The sequence below is a fragment of the Natrix helvetica genome, assembly GCF_964273705.1.
Source record: "Natrix helvetica genome assembly, chromosome: 2".
Classification (NCBI taxonomy): Eukaryota; Metazoa; Chordata; class Lepidosauria; order Squamata; family Natricidae; genus Natrix; species Natrix helvetica.
Genome location: NC_138552.1, coordinates 73,524,187 through 73,541,751, shown reverse-complemented (window position 1 = coordinate 73,541,751; position 17,565 = coordinate 73,524,187). Strand labels below are relative to the sequence as shown.

The 17,565-nt window shown below is 42.5% G+C and overlaps 1 protein-coding gene across 2 annotated transcripts in view; it reads right to left on the bottom strand.

The window, feature by feature from the left end:
- The window catches only part of KLF9 (KLF transcription factor 9), a 40,096-nt gene extending 25,052 nt beyond the window's left edge, over positions 1-15,044 (bottom strand). Inside the window, exon 1 of one of the 2 annotated variants that reach the window (XM_081944132.1) lies at positions 12,788-15,044. In XM_081944132.1, the coding sequence (XP_081800258.1) occupies positions 12,788-13,310 (523 nt within the window). In that variant the 5' untranslated portion in view covers positions 13,311-15,044. The remainder of the gene's footprint in view (positions 1-12,787) is intronic. The other variant, XM_081944131.1, reaches the window with a different exon arrangement.
- Between the last annotated feature and the right edge of the window lie 2,521 nt (positions 15,045-17,565).

Below are 17,565 nucleotides of genomic sequence, written 5' to 3'. Positions count from 1 at the left end.
TAGGCAGGAAACCCTACACCGTTTCAGACAGATGGCTATCCAACATCTTCTTAAAGACTTCCAGTGTTGGGGCATTCACAACTTCTGGAGGCAAGCTGTTCCACTGATTAATTGTTCTAACTGTCAGGAAATTTCTCCTCAGTTCTAAGTTGCTTCTCTCCTTGATTAGTTTCCACCCATTGCTTCTTGTTCTACCCTCAGGTGCCTTGGAGAATAGTTTGACTCCCTCTTCTTTGTGGCAACCCCTGAGATATTGGAACACTGCTATCATGTCTCCCCTAGTCCTTCTTTCTCTTAAGCTAGACATACCCAGTTCCTGCAACCGTTCTTCATATGTTTTAGTCCCCAGTCCCCTAATCATCTTTGTTGCTCTTCTCTGCACTCTTTCTAGAGTCTCCACATCTTTTTTACATCGTAGCGACCAGAACTGAATGCAGTATTCCAAGTGTGGCCTTACCAAGGCATTATAAAGTGGTATTAACACTTCACGTGATCTTGATTCTATCCCTCAGTTGATGCAGCCTAGAACTGTGTTGGCTTTTTTGGCAGCTGCTGCACACTGCTGGCTCATATTTAAATGGTTGTCCACTAGAACTCCAAGATCCCTCTCACAGTTACTACTATTGAGCACGGTACAACCTATACTGTACCTGTGCATTCCGTTTTTGTTGCCTAAATGTAGAACCTTACTCTTTTCACCATTGAATTTCATTTTATTAGATAGTGCCCAATGTTCAAGTTTGTCAAGATCCTTCTGTATCTTAAGCCTATCTTCTGGAGTGTTGGCTATTCCTGCCAGCTTGGTTTCATCTGCAAATTTGATGAGTTCCCCATTTATTCCCTCATCCAAATCATTGATGAAGATGTTGAAGAGTACTGGGCCTAAAACAGAGCCTTGGGGTACTCCACTGCTTACCTCCCTCCATGTAAATGCAGTTCCATTGAGGACTACACGTTGAGTGCGGTTGGTCAGCCAGTTACGTATCCATCTGGTGGTGATGCTGTCTAACCCACATTCTTCTACTTTATCTAGATACATTGCAATCATAGACTTTTCCTTTGGGACTGGTAGACAAACAGTTGGAAAAAAGTCATGGACTTTGTTTTTGTATATGATAACTGCAGCAAGATTATTTTATGGGCAGAGATGGAAAGATTCAACATTGCACACAATGAAAGAATGATTGTTGAAAATGATGGAACTTGCTGAGATAGCTAAATTGACTTTTTTTGATCAGAGAAAAGACAATATCTACATTTATTGCTGACTGGAAACCCCATTAAACAAAAAAACAATGAACTTTATGATTTATGGTTTTGATGATTGAACGGAATAGATTATAGAAAGAGAGCTAGGTTACAATTATAGAATAAGAGCTAAACTTATAAGAGTATATATACGGTAACTGCTATAAAAATAATCAGAAACTCTGTATCTTTTTTCTTCCTTTTCTATTTTTTCTTGATCTTTTCTCTCTCTTGCACTTCTCTTTTATTTCTTTCCCTTTTTTCTTTTTTCTTACTTTACATTAATTTGTGTTACTTTTATATTGGTTTATGCATTTGTATTGTTGTGTTTATGTGTGTTTATCTAAAGTCAGTGGTGGGCTGCTGTCGATTCCAACCGGTTCGGATGAACTGGTAGTTCTGGTGAGCAGTTGGCCCCGCCCACTCACCACGATCACTGAACCGGTTGTTAAACTGGTTGCAACCCACCCTGTATGGGTCATCCCATTTTTGCAGTACTCCAGTTCCACACCTCCATGTATTTTTAAAAACAGAACTGCACAATGGAGAGGGTGTTCCTTTTGTGCCGGAGTGCTTTGATTAGTCTTTTTACAGAGAACATGTTTTGTACTTTAGCATTTCTCTGCATTCAAGACCATGATTCAAAATCTTTTCTCATTCTTCATGCTCTCTACGGAAATTTTAATCCTAATCAATTTCCGAATCTTAACACTTAGCAATTGGGTTTCTGCAAGAGAAGAGATTCTATAGGTACAGAGCAACTTCTAACAATGGCCTGGCCCAACTCCTCTCAACCCCACTTAACTGACAGAAAAATATAGTACTAGAGGAGTTTAGGGCAACCACAATGGGTGGGATTTCAGATAATGACTGGCCTGAAGAATGAAAATACATCCTTGCTTATTCTTGCACTTGAAACAAAACATATATCCATATCAAGAAATCCTAAATCGAGATAAATCCAAGGATTTACAATTTCACATTGGCTACTAGATTTGGTTTGTAAAAATCCAAACAGCCGCTAGATATAAAATACTCTTTTTTATGGCTGCCACTAGATTTCTCTAACTTAAATCTGATAGGCCTACTCAAAGGCTCTTGGAGGTAGCTAGACCAGTGGCCCACAACCTTTTGGGCACCAGGGACCGGTTCCACGGAGAGAGATTTTTCTGTGGAGTGGAGGGGGCGTAGTTTTGCATGCTGCAGCATCCCACAGATAGGACTCCACTTGTTTGCGTGGCCCGGTTTCTGACATACTGTGGACTGGACCGTGGTTGGGCTAGACTACACTCACAATTAATCAGAAGCACAGGCCGCAATACAGGCTGGAGAAAACTCCTGCAAGTCCCTTGGCCTGCAAGGTGATCAAACCGGTCAGTCCTAGAGGAGATCAACCCTGACTACTCTTTAGAAGGCCAGATCCTGAAGCTGAAACTTAAATACTTTGGCCACCTAATGAGAAGGAAGGACTCACTGGAGAAGAGCCTAATGCTGGGAAAGATTGAGGGCAAAAGATGAAGGGGACGACAGAGAATGAGGTGACTGGATGGAGTCACCGAAGCAGTCGCTGTGAGCTTGAATGGACTTCGGGGGATGGTAGAAGACAGGAAGACCTGGAGAAACGTTGTCCATGATGTCGCAATGGGTCGGACACGACTTTACAACTAAGAACAACAAATATACAGGACTTGTCCTCCCCTCCCCTTCCCTGACAGCCCATTCTGAAAATAGAGGATGTTGATTCAGAAAGTCTTCGTTTGGGTTCGGGAGACTTCTTCTAGCTCTCTAACTAGAACAATTGTCTTCAGATATCCAACAGTTGTGTGGAGACTACGGTTCTGCGATTGGTGTGTAGTTATGCATTTGAAAAACCGTAAGAGAATTTCCCACAAAATTTAAACTTTAAAAAGGAAATTCTGGAACAATGGCCATGTTGACTACAAATTCAGAGAGTTTTTTTATACCCAACATATTAGAAAGCTGCCAAGCTGAAACATTTTAGAGTGTTCTTTTTTGAGGTAATCTGGGTTTCCACAGAATTAAGGGGGAGGGAATTTCTTTGTAAGGGGCTAATGGGGGGGGGAAGAGACCTTGAACTCAGCCATCCAATCCTGTTCTTCCCCACAAACTTGCTAAGTCACCAGCTTTCGCAAGCTGGGTTTGTCTGAAGCTCCACCTCTTTTTGTCAGGAATTCCAGGAACTATTCTTTTTTAACAAACAGGTTCTGCAGCCTGAGGAAAAAAAATGAAAAACCCTGGTCTAGAATTTCTCTTTTAAATCTCTAAATTCTTTTATACTTTAAGTCAGGGGTGTCCAAACTTGGGAACTTTAAGACTTGTGGACTTCAACTCCCAGAATTCCCCAGCCAGCCGGAACTTTAAGACTTGTGGACTTCAACTCCCAGAATTCCCCAGCCAGCCGGAACTTTAAGACTTGTGGACTTCAACTCCCAGAATTCCCCAGCCAGCATGGCTGGCTGGGGAATTCTGGGAGTTGAAGTCCACAAGTCTTAAAGTTCCCAAGTTTGGACACCCCTGCTTTAAGTGAAAGGAGATAAACACACACACACACACACACACACACACACGTGAGAGAAGCACACACACATACACACAAAGGCACACTCCTTTTTTTCTGAGCTTTACACTCAAGACACAATAGTTCAGGACATTTGTTAAGAGAAAAAATGGAAGTAATGTAAAATACAAAAAAAAACCATTTTTACTTCACATAACACTGGCTTAGGTTAGTGCAATTGTGTAGACCTGCTTCCACTGAGTTTTATGACAGAAGGGATGGCACAGCTGACTGGCACAGCTGGCTCCTCTGGGGGAAAAGCCCCTTATCACCAGTTTCAGGGGGTTATCAGATTGGGCAGAATAAATCCCAGACTCTTCTGAGAAGGTCTTGGAGAAATGCTCAAGAGTGGCTTGCTAACAAGATGGATTACATAGCAGAGATATAGCAGGCTGCCACCATAACATACAATGCCAGACCAAATCACAGAGAAGGGAAAGGCTAGAGGAAAAACTATTATTCAGAGTCTCAATTCCCCCTTCTTAAAAGTATAGTAATGCATCTCTGAACAGACTTGAACCTGCTCCTATCACAGAGTTTAAAAGGAAGGTTTGACCCACAATGCATGCTGGGCCTTGAGTCAATGCTCAGATTACTGAAAGCTGGGTTGTTAAAGATCAACAATGAAGTGTGACATTCCACTCACTGCAAGAAGAAGCAAAGTTAAGGCCATATTCAAGAGGTTGAGAACTTGGAAAGTGAATGGCGGCCAAAATAACATTAGCTTTGCCATTCCAAACGTACTCCACTTAGAGTAGAAAAGTCAACGAATGGATGAATCTCATTGGTCAGCTCCACGCCAATATCAGAGAAAGCCCATCATGCCACTCAAGCCCTCCTCAACATTTTCCACACATGGCAGTGAAATTACAGCCCTGAATATTGTCTGTAGCAACTTCAGAAGCAGCCAAAAAAAAAAAAAAAAAAGAGAGAGAGAGGTGAATCTACAAAAACATTCACAAGGCTGTGAACTGCTTCACAGTGCTTAATTCGTTTGCCTGCATCAGAGTGGATCTGTTTGGAGTTGCAAATCTGCTTTGATAGAGTCATCTGTTTGAAGCTTCCTCAGATCAAAGGTTACCTTCAATAATTTGAAGATTTGAACAGCCCCAACTTACAGCACAATTATTTGTGGAATGTCGATTGTATCTGGTTGCTCAACAAGAGAGAAGGCTAAAGCCTTGGGTAATTTTTGATTCAGAACATCAAAAAGAGTGTTTGTGTTTTTAAATATTAAAGATAATCAAATACATTCGAATACACTTTCTTTGACCCTAGGCCAAGGGTGTACAAACTTGGGAACTTTAAGACTTGTGGACTTTCAACTCCCAGAATTCCCCAGTCAGAATTCTGGGAGTTGAAGTCCACAAGTCCTAAAGTTCCCAAGTTTGGACACCCCTGCCCTAGGCCAAAACAGGAGACAGACTTTAAAACAGTCACAGTTAAAAACTTAAGCCCATTTATACATATGGCTCATCTGTGTTCTAAGGAAACACAATGTTTCATTGTTGAATGCCAGAATTTTGCAACTCCATAGTTCTTTTTAGAGAGTCGGTCTGCCAGGAAAAAGTTATGTAAAACTGCTCAGGGTGACCCGATCAGTGATATGAAGAAATTATAGATTCCTCCCCTCTTCCTGCTTCTTCGTAGAACTGGAAGTCAAACTCGCCATCTGGCAACAACTGGCAGTATGTTCTTGCCAAGCTTCGCATTGCTGGCTGGCACGATCCAGGAAGTTCATTTCAGAAAGGAATCTTTAATGAACACAGATCTAGGAAACTTTAAAAGGAATTTCCCATCCTCATTTATACTGACCTCACTAAGGCAGAATCCCTTTGAATGATTTGAAAAGCTTTTTTCCCAGCTCTGTCACTACCTGGGCTGAGTTGCCACTTGTGAGATAAGCTGCCAACACCCTTTGTCTGTTGATTGATTGTGTCTACTCTGCTTTCCATGCCTTTCTCAGCCTGCCCACAAGCTCTTCACAGTATACAAAAAAAAAAAAAAGAGAGAAAACATACTCTCAACCTATGGCACCACTAGATAACAGAAAGAAGTGAATACTGCTAAATTGGAAGGCTCAGAAAAAGTAAGACTCCACTCCAAGAAGATGTTTAACAGGGTTTTAAAAGGTTATCCACCACAGAGATCTACATTCTGAGGCCATCTACTCTTTAAGTAATGTCGACATTCTCATATCATGGACTCCCCTTGGGGCCTCTCCCGGTTGTGAAAAGATTTGCAAATTAAATGAACAACCCTACCACCCACCCACCCCCATGTGATTCTGGCTTTTTATGTCGTTATTTATTTTGGGAATATAATTTGCAGCAGCTTTTTGGGGACAAATAGTGTGGGAACCAGTTGAGAAGAAAACCAAGATTGTAAAGATGGACTTTTATGCAGCTAATACTGACTCCATAAATAGGTACTGGGGTGGGGTAATAAAGATTATCCCCACACTCTTAACACGTCAACGCTTATAAACAATTTGAACTACTATCTAAACATACTGCAATCTTCTTTATTTCCCCAAAAACTGGGGTCACACGATATTTTGGCAAATTTTACATTCATCCTTTGGCAGTTTAGTTCTCATCTTCCCCTCTTAAGCAATAGATGTTCCAGAATTGTATAGAAGCTATTAAGTTTCCATGGGCTAGACCAAAGTATCAGCACTGATCTGTCAGATTCTTTTTCCATTTTCTAGGAAAAGCACTGTTTTCTTTGGGTATTTCACAACAATTTTACTTTTTTTCATTTCTCTTCTGGCATCAATTGTCCCAAACACTTAACTCCCTGGACCTAACCTTAGGACTGGGAATGCCACTATTCAAAAACATCTGGATACTTCAAAGTCAGCTGATAGCAACCTGCAAAGCTTCCTTATCCTCCACATAAGTGATTTTTTTAAAAAAAAATCAGTTTGTTATAAACATTACAATCAGAAAAGCATAAAGGAACTACAGGTAGTCCTTGATTTATGACCACAATTGAGCCCCAAATTTACATTGGTGAGACGTGGGTTAAGTGAATGTTGCCCCATTTTACTATCTTTCTTGCCACAGTTGTTAAGTGAATCTTTGCACTTGTTATGTCAGTAATATTGTTGTCAAGCAAATCTGGCTTCCCCATTAGCTTTGCTTGTCAGGTGGTCACAAAGGATGATCACGTGACTCCAGGATGCTGCACCCGTCATAAATGCGAGTCAGTTGCCATGCATCTGAATTTTGATCATGTGACCATTGGGATGCTGCAATGGTTGCAAATGTAAAAAACGGACATAAGTCACTTGTTTCAGTGCCGCTGCAATTTTGAACCATCAATAAACAAACTGTTGTAAGTCGAGGACTATCTGTAGTGGCGTCAAGGGGAAAACATGGTTTCGGATGCACAATGCAGGAAAGATCACACTTCGAAAGAGTAAAGTTGCTCTTCTTTTTTTTCATAATGCTCCGTGGACAAGCTGTCTATTTAGGCAGCAAGAATAGAAGACAAGCTCGGAAGATTCTTTCAGTTTGGATAGTAGCTAGATATGGTATTTATCTATCCATATAGGAAACGTGCATTCAAATGCTGAATAATGCTTTTTTTTTTTTTTGCTTTCCTGCTTTTAGAATTGAGAAATTGGATCCAATTGTTCATTTCTTTTTCAGACTAGAAAGGAAACAGGTCCAGAATGGGGAGAAACAAGTGTGCTGTAGGTTGATGTCCTGAATCAGGAAAAAAAGGTACATTGGCTGAGTACAAACATTTTTGCAGCCAAATGCTTTCAAATATGATAAAAGTGTCTTATTTTCAAGTAGGTGGCAAGATGGAAGCATCAGATAACCATAATGTTGTAATCTAGGAGATTTCTTCGTAAGTAGCTAATTATTTGGCCACCTGTGATGTGCTGTCGTAGCTGGGGAAGTCCCCAAGGGCAGAGGGAGGAATTTCCTCATGTCTGCTGGATGTCAACAGATCTGGCACTTGGAGAATGTCCACAACTAGCAATTAAAGTTACTAGCCTTGGTGTCAAAGGATGAAGCTGATGGGTAAGCCTGGCTGTTATCATTCACTGCTTCCTTTCAAAGTGGGCATTTTCCTTGTTTAGGATGGACTACGTCAGTACTCTATTTCATTGAAAAAAACATTTGTTTCTTCAAAACATTAATGTGAATAAATGTTAGTCCCTTTTATGGAACTCTGATGCAGCAGGCAATACAATCATTGCTTACATGAATAGTAAATTGAAATTAGGATTGAAACAACAGGGCAAGCGAGTAATAATACCTGCATTAATGACAGAAATCGTTTTTTTTTAATTTTTCCAAAGAAAATATTTCCTGACATTTTAGTTATCTCATGCAGTCATTGCATCTACCAGATTATACAGATAGTCCTCAATTTATGACAGTTCATTTAGTGACCATTCAGAGTTACAACGGCCCTGGAAAAAGTGACTTATAGCCATTTTTCACACTTATGACCATTGCAGCACCCACATAGCTTAAAAACTGATTCACATTTACGACCGTTGCAGTGTTCCAAGATCACAGGATCACCTTTTGTGACCTTCTGACCAGCAAATTCAATGGAGGAATCAGATTCACTTAACAACGGTATTATTATTAATTTAAAAACTGCAGTGATTCACTTAACAAATGTGGCGAGAAAAGTCATAAAATGGGACAAACACATGGGAATGGGAAACAAATGTTTCATTTGGCAACATACATTTTGGGCTCAGTTGTGGACGTAACTTGAGTACTACCTGTATTGCAATCTGTCCATTGATATCATGTATATCTTGCCATGAGTAAAATATTAGGACCATAATGTGGACAACCCAATGCCGTTGAATTAGGACTAGGATGCAATTAAAGTAAATAATTTACTAACACCCAACCCCCATATGGAGATTCCCATACACACATGATAAAGTATGCTTTGTTTCTTGTAATTGTCCCAGGTGCCTCTAAAAAGCATATCTTTTACATTGCCTATAAAAACCTCTGCAAGAAAAATAGAGCTTGAGAGTGTGTTTAATTCTTCATGATCAGTCTTAGAAAGCTAAGCATCTGTCTGTTCTTAGCTTCACATCCCAGCTAACCCAAATCTTCCACAGCCTACGTGAAAACATTCAGCACAACTCGATGCATTGTTGGTGCAATATGATTTCGGTGCCTCCCCACTTCTGGAGTCCCTGTGGATAGTGCCAAAACCATCACGATAATCCCTGCATTACCGGTACTTCGTTTAGCCACGCCTCCCCACCATACCCCTCCCTGGCACCTTCTTTCTCTGAAGCATGCCAGGCTGGTGAGAGCCATTTTGTCAATGTGTTTCTATGTCAAGGCTCAAAATGCAGAATATGCACCTTACCAGGGAAAATATGGTTTTGATAATATCGGTAAAGAAAACACTAAAAAGGTACAAAACATAAGATAGAAGAGAACAGCCAAAAAAATGTCTCTAGGGAGATGTGGAGTGTACAAAAGAGAAATGGGCTCTCCGTCTGCTTGTATTCAGTGTTTACTTGCTTCAGCCATAATCATCCTATATCTTAGTCTAAGAGAGTGGTGGGAAATCTCTGGCACTTGAGAAGTGGTTGTAATACTCCTAATCAGTAGAGCCAATGATAAGGAATGCTGGTATTTTAAGTTAGCAACTAGTTGAGATCCATCACTGAGATCTATTTACAGACAGTCCTCATTTAATGACTGCCTCATCTAGTGACCGTTTGCAATTACAAGGGTGATGAAAATATAACTTTATGACCGGTCCTCACATTTACAACCTCCATAGGTCTGTAAAGTATAGGAAAACTAAAGTAAAAACATGAGCATATGTGCAGTTTCACTTAATGACCAAGTTGGCAGTTCCAATTGTAGTTGCTAAAGGAGGATTACCTGTCTATATCATTGAATTATATTTTCCCTACAAGTAACATGAATTCTGATTCCTACATATGATGATAGGGATTTGATAGGCCAAGGAAATTAGTGTTTCAGAGGCAAAACACTAAAGTTTCTAGTCAAATTATAAACCTACTTCCTACAAATAACTCAATGATGCAATACATCCTCAAAGCAAAACAGAGATCATTTCTTAATTTCCATCCCAAATTTCTCCACCCTTCAGGTGGTAGTAAATGGTTTGCTGTTTTCTGAACTAGCTCCTTGATGGAAAAGTCTTGAATTCACAAGCATAGGAAAACATGGAAGGTCAATAAATAATGAAGATACTCCTAATTTGTAGAATGGTCATTGTCAGTCACAATTCTCAGAGTATAGTACAGATGCTGATATCAGGAAACTATAAACCAGTGATAGGAAAAGGGAAATTTTAATGCATTTCTATAGTGTAGACCTTTGGGTTAGCTGAGCATTGAGCCATGTGGCTTCCTTTTCTGAAGACCTACCTTTAATCTTATTGCTAGGAAGAAACAAAATGTAAGGACTTGCTTCATTAGAATGATTAGAAAATGACTAGCATTTCCTATGTGTGGGATATTACTGGGGCATTCTCAGCAATTGACCTGACTTTACAAATTATTTAGTATTTCTGCCATGCTACAGAAAAAAGCTGATGCTCATATTCTCCTTCCTTCCTGTGTTATGGGTTTTAGCCACAGGAATCACTGCTGAATGACACACGACACTCCTTTTCCTGTGCATTTTCCATTCTGCAGCTTACGATGCCCCATTGTGTGAACAGGAAAATAGGTTTGAGATTCTCTCCCACACATCATCCAGGAATACTCTACCATAGACATTCAGCCAAATCCAGTTTGCCCCTCTCCCTTAGGTAAAAATTAAATGCACCTAATGTGGACATCAATACTACCATGACCGGCTTCCTATAATGAAGATTTACTCCTTTTCAAGTCATTTTTTAAAAGTATATGGTGGAGAAAATAATCTATAAAAAAAATGCTAAGGATTACCGACTTCTGTTTTGCTTCCCATTTCCACGCAAGGCACTTTAAGCCCTATATGCATCACAATATACATCATAAGAAAAAAATCAAATCCATTCTTATACTCTCTGACCAATATTTTTCTTCAGCTCCTAACTCACATGATCTAATCTAGGTCACAAAAAACCCGTTTCACAGATCATTTGGATTGAGGAACAACTTGCAACATTGAGTCTTGCCACTCTGTCTGGCTTTCAAATAGCGGGAACATAATGCAAATAGAAAAACACATATTCACAAACCGGATGAAAACTGCTTATTTCCCAAGATGGTATTGAAATTCCTTACCACGCTGCTTGTGCTTTCAACAGGCCATTTATCAGGCCATTACAGCTATTGCCTAGATTATTTTTTCTTCCCTGCCAAAGGAAACCCCAAATAACATACAATCTGACCACCCCCAAGACCAGGCTCCTTGTCTTGGAAATGGCATGCCACTCTATAATCACATGACCAACACAAAAGGCAGGCTAAAGTTGTGATGTGTGTTTTGCCAATGAAGTACCAGAAATATATGTAGCCCCATGTGTCATCTCCAAAGCTTACTAACCATCTCATGTTTGATCACAGATGCTGCCAACACACCCACGTACGACAACTGGGTACAATGTGCTCTGGTGGAAAAGATGGCATTCATTTCCCCCAATCATTTTGTCTTTCAAAGAAGCTCACTTTAAATATCCTAATCAGCGTTTATCTTTAAACATATTTGCCAAGTGCTAGGAATGCACTTTCCGGTGTCTGCAAGACAGTACCAGATGTACTAAGAAACAGAGAATTATAACCGGTTATATATAATATGCTGGGGTTTGAACTAAGAATAAGCAAACATGCCCTCAAAAGAAGCAACTTACTGATGATGCACTCAACAAGTCCAAAGCCCACAAAAGAAGGCAATTAGGCAACACATGACGCAAATGTCTCAAATGAAGACAGCTGCCATATTACTGAGGACTGAATGAAAATAATGAATTTCTCTTTTTTTTTAAATGGTAGTGTCACATGCATTTGGACATCATTCAACAAAACTGTCCCAAAACATGGACCACGGGGCCTTCTGCTTTTGCTGCCATTATTCTTTCCCACCCCCTTGCATTTCACATCCCAAGGCAATGAAAACCAACAAGCGCCCACGTGGGAGACCTCATCAGAATTGGAAAAATACGTCATCAATCCACGACAGCCACCAAGCCCAGCCACGCCCAGGTGGAGTTCATGGAATCCAGAGGTGCCAAAGAAGCTAAGCCAGGCCTAGCATTAAAAAACAGTCTATTTCTAAGGCAGCAGCCAAAGAAAACATGAAGTTAGCTCCTGGTTTAGAATTTCATGAGAATCCCAACCCAGTTGTTGAGCAGCTTTTGATTGATAAGAGAAAACCTTAAAGAGAGGATCCTCAAGCAATCACAAAATAGGAGGAAACCCTATTAACTTCCCCCATGCAGCCCCCCCCCCTGACCCTTCCTCAAACATCCTTTGGAGATTGAGATGAAGGCTTCAGAAAGGAACAGCTCCTCTACTGGCCCGATCGGCTCGGTGTAAGGCAAGCTGATCTACAGAACAGGGGGACGACATGCAAGATCCCGGAGGGTGTCATCCACTCCCAACACCCTCATCTCCTCCATCCATCCACCCTCAGCATTGTTGACGTGTCATTTGCAGTAACACCCTGTGCCCAAATGCACGCCGCCTGCACCAGAGCGAGCTCGGGAGGAGAGCAGGCAAGGCAGGGACGGGCAAGGCAGGAAGAGCGGCGCTAAGGCAACCGCGGCATTTTAAGGAGGGTTCAACTGAGGACAGCCGACATACTTGAAGGAGGGGGAGGAAAAGCGAGCGGCCGCCGCGGGAAAAGAGCTGGGCTTGGCTTCCCTTCCTCGTACTAAACCCCTTGCCTTTTGCAAACAGGTTCGACTCCCGGGACGTCCCCGCCCGCCCTCCCGCCGCCGCCCCTCCGCCCCCCCGCCCCTCCCCCCGCCGTTCACCTGAGTGCCGCCGCTCACCTGTGTGGACCCGGTAGTGGGCTTTGAGGTGGGAGGACTTGCCGTACACTTTGCCACAACCGATGTAGGGGCACTTGTGTCTCTTTTCCGCGGCCAGCTTGCCTTTGACCGGCCCTCCGCCGTGCAGGAGGGCCAGGGGGCCGGGCCCGCGAGCAGCCTCCTGGCCCTCGGCGGGGCTGTGGGAAGGGCTCGATCCCGATTCGGTGGTCACGTCGCTGTCGGAGCCGATGTCCTCGTCGGGGCTCTCCACGCTGTCGCTGCAGATGGAAGGGGCGGGGAGGGCTCTGTATTTGTTCAAGTCCAGCAAGCTCTTGGCGATGGTCACCAGCGTGCAATAATCCTTCCAGGCGTCCCGGGGGTCGTTCATTTCCTTGGTCACGACGGCAGCGGCGGCGGCGGCTTCCTCCTCGGGCATTTTCAGGACCTCGGCTTCGCGGGTCACGTCCGGCGGTGCCACGGAGCGGTTGGAAATGGAGACCAAGCACTGGGCAGCCACGAAGTCCATGTAAGCCACCGCTGACATTTTGCAGGCGACCGTCGGGCCCCCCGAGGTAATGATTTCAGAGGGGGAGGGGCAGGGCGAGGGCCCCGGGGGCAAAACTTCCTCCGCGCTGCCTGCCTGTGACCGCCGCCGCCGCCGCCGCCCTCTTGCCCTCCGAGGGCCGGGTAGGTAGGTGGGGTGGCGGTGCGACGAGCGACGAGCGGCTGGGTCGCCTTCCTTCAGGTTGCGGATCGCGGGTGGAGGTGGGGTGGGTGGGGTGGCGTCGCAGCCAGGAGGGATCCACCGCCGGGGCTCGGCGTTTACATAACCACGATCATCCGGGATTCCCAGCCAGGAGAACCATCAACTAGCCTACCTTTTGACCCACGGTCACCGTCGCTTCCCGCGCCCCCTCTCCACCGACGCCGGACAACTCCAGATCGGTAAGGCGTCGCGCGTGGGTCGTGCACACCCGGACTCGCTTCTGTGGCTAGACACTGATAAGGCTCCCTTCTTCGGAAAACAGGGTCACGAGTGGTGGTTTCAAGTAATCCAAGTAGCACCAGCAGGGAGTTTTCCCTGTTCTTCTCCTCCTCCTCTTCCTCCTCTTCCTCCTCCTCCTCCTCCTCACCCCGCAAGGGGACGGAAAGCAGAAGAAAATCGAAAGGAGCTCGGGGAGAGCTCAGCGATCCTAGCACCCGAGCTGCCGCCGCGCCGCTGCGTTTGCTTCTCCGCCCCCGCTTCGCGAGGCTTTCCAGCGCATTCACACACTCCTCAGAAGGCGCGGTGCTGAAACAGCAGCCCAAGCGTGAGGACTCTACGCAGCAGCAGCAGCAGCAGCAGCGACTGAGGCTGGATCTGCCCACTGCCTGACTCACTCCCCCCTCGCCTACGGCTCCTCAATGTTCCAGCACAGCCCTGCTCAGGACCGATTTCGCAGAAGCCCATCACGCAAAAGGTTCTTCCAGCGAGTCTCCCCCCTCCGCCCCTCCACCCCCAATTGGCCAGCCGGGAGAGTGATTCAACTCTGTTTACCTTCTCCTCCTTCCACTCAGAAGGTCCCTTTTTGCATGAGGGGTGTGTCTACAGACGGGGACCTCGGCCAATCCGGAGGTTTCCTCCCGATGCCTCGTGCTACTCTCGACGCCTTGTAGCCCTCCTCTTAAAAGGGCAATGGAGGGAAAGGCGGGAGAGTTTATCCCAGCGACACAGAGGCTGGAAAGCAGGGAGGAAGACGCTCGCCGCCTCCAAATGCCTCGTCAGGCGGGGCCTCGGCCGTCCGGCTTTCAGGGACCCATCAGCCCCAATTTCCGCTGGCATCTTTCCCCTCCGGGACTAATCGCCCGGCGTTCCGCTAGCCAGGACTCCAAGTTTGGTTTCCCAGCAGAAATTGGGTTAACTGCCTCACCGAAAGCCCTTATAGTCCCAGCAACCAGCTAGCCAATCAAAAGTGCTTTGGCTGATGTCACTAACATCGGCTCCGCCAATGAAAAATACATTCCAAGAAGTCCTCACTTGTAAACTTAGGTCTGAGCATTGGTGGGGATGAATTGTTTTGAAAGTAAAATAGAAACTTTAGTACAACTTTAGGAAGGGGGGGAGGGATTGTGTAACTGCAGTCTATTTAGTTCTCACATCCATTTGACAATTAAATATAGATTATGAATAATCAAGTCACTGATTCAAAACAAAAAGAGTCTAAGATGGCATCTTTGTATGTTGTGGAATGACTAGTGTGGGAATAATAAATAAATAAATAAATAAATAAATAAATAAATATATATAAATAAATAAATAAATAAATAAATAAATAAATAAATAAATAAATAAATAAATAAAAATAAATAAATAAATAAATAAATAAATAAATAAATAATACAGGTAATCCTCGACTTATGACCACAATTGAGCCCAAAATTTTTTTCAGTGCTGTTGTAACAGTCACTAAACGAATGGTTGTAAATCAAGGACTATCTGTATGTACCATGCCTTGAGAAAGCTGTCCCACCAAAATAATGATGATGATGATCATGATGATGTAGTAAAGGGTAGGCCAAAAATTTAGAAGCTGGGAGGGAAAAAACTAGCAAAGAAAGAGAAATGTTATAATAGTTTCTCTTGTTGGTATGAATAAGTGAACCATTCAGGCCATTAATGAAGTTAATATCTTTGTTATTTTTAAATCACTAGATTTATTATTTGCTACCCAGAATAGATTTCTGAGATTATCTTTCAGTAAATGCTTCCTCAATTATCATCAACTCAGTGGTAATATTTAATTATCTTCTGAAAATCTTGCCAAGAAAACCAGAGAGATGAGTTGCCAGGAGTCAAAAACAGACTCAAAGGCACGCACACATAGAGACACTCCTGTTGAATTATTTGTTCCTTTTATAGCCCAAGATATTCTCCACAATTTCTCCAGCAAAGCAATTCAGAAGCATACATTCTTCTTTCTGATAGCCCACCTGTCACAGCCATATGTTGCAACTGGAAAAAGCCTGGCCTTGACAATATACACGTTTGGCTGTTTGATGTATCTGCAATTCAATATTTTGTATTGACTTGTCAAAGTCATTCTCTCTTGTACCAGATGCTTCTTTATTTCATGTCTATAGTCATCATCCTGATGAATTTTTGAGAATAGGAAGAAACAGTCTATATAACAACTTCATTTTCTTTCCTGCCTATTTGCGTTGGGATGTATTACTTGTTGACATAATCTTAGTTTTGTTTTTTACATTGAGCAGGCTGTTTTTGCACCCTCTCCTTTCCTCTCAAACAATAGATTCCCTAAGTCTTGTTTGCACCTAATCATTAAAGTGATATCATCAACATATTTGAGATTATTGATATTTTTCTGGCAATGTAATGCCAGTGTTTCTTTATTCTAGTCCAGCATTTCTCCTAATATATTCTGAACAAGTAAGTTGTCAACATACAATCTTGACAGATACTTTCTTCTGAACTATTTAGAATTTCATTGTTGTTTCCTAGTTATTCTCCAAATTCTTCAGTTTGCAAATAAGACCAAGAATGTGCCCCTTGTTTAAGGGTTATCCATTGTTTTTGTGGCCTACACAGCCAAAAGCTTTTGTGCAATCAACAAAGAAAAAAATGACATCTTCCAATAAAAGAGAATATCTGTAGCTCAGGGTTGAAGTATGTAGTCTTTAGTGCTCTGTGAGCTTGATTGTTTGATTGCAGAAATGTCATTACCTGAGTAGTAACAGCACCAGTGCTGTGTTTATATACAGTAGCTTTCTCTGCCCATTTCATTTGCTCTGCAAAGTTAATACCAGACAATCAAGCAGAAAACAATATTAATCAAGGAAATAATACACACACACACACACCCAACACTGGCAGGGCAAACTCCACCATTGACTAATTTTATTTTTTGACACACACACACCCCTCTCCATTATTGATTGCTAATTAGCAAACTGAACTTGAGTGCCTTTTCTATATCCAGTTCCTTCAGTGTTTCTCAACCTTGACATCTTTAAGATGGTTGAACTTCACTACCCAGACCTCCCCAGCCTAGTGTAACCTTAACCTGTGCTGGCTGGGAATTCTGGGAGTTGAAGTCCACTCATCTTGAAGTTTGCAAGGTTGATAACCATTGATCTAGAGGTTTTTGTTTGCTGTCTGGATTGCAAAATCTTGACTACTATCTTAATCTCAAATTTTGACGCGTTAATTGTTGGTAGTTTGAGCAGTCTTTAGCACTGCCTTTTTGGCACATTTAAATGAGCATATTTGGTATATTTAAACAAGGAATGCAATAATGTATTGTAATGGAAGGTTTTATATTATTACATAGATATTTGAAAAGTCACTTGGAGAGCATAGGTGCATCCCATCTTGTTGACACCTCCTGTAACATATAATAACATATAAATCTATAATAACACCCATCATTCCCAACTAGCACAGCCAACTATCTGACTGAGCCATAAGACTGGCACTCCAGAAATTAAATCTCTAAGACAGATGTTTCTAAATTCCTCAGATTTTCCAATACAGATGGTGCAAAAAGCTAAGTTGAATGAGAGGTGATGGATGTTTGGTTTCATGGAAATGGCATGAAGACCCCTTGAAGGGGTTTCCAAAAGCCTAGAAAGATCTATTTAACCTTCCCTGAGACTTCTTCCATTCTCAGGAATAATCTTTTTTATTGAAAGAGAGAGAGAGATTGAGACAGAGGCCTTTCATCTGTCAAGTGGGTATGTTGTCTCAGCTGCTGCTCTTGCCACATAAAGGATTCCATGTGATTTTTACTAATTAGTTTTAT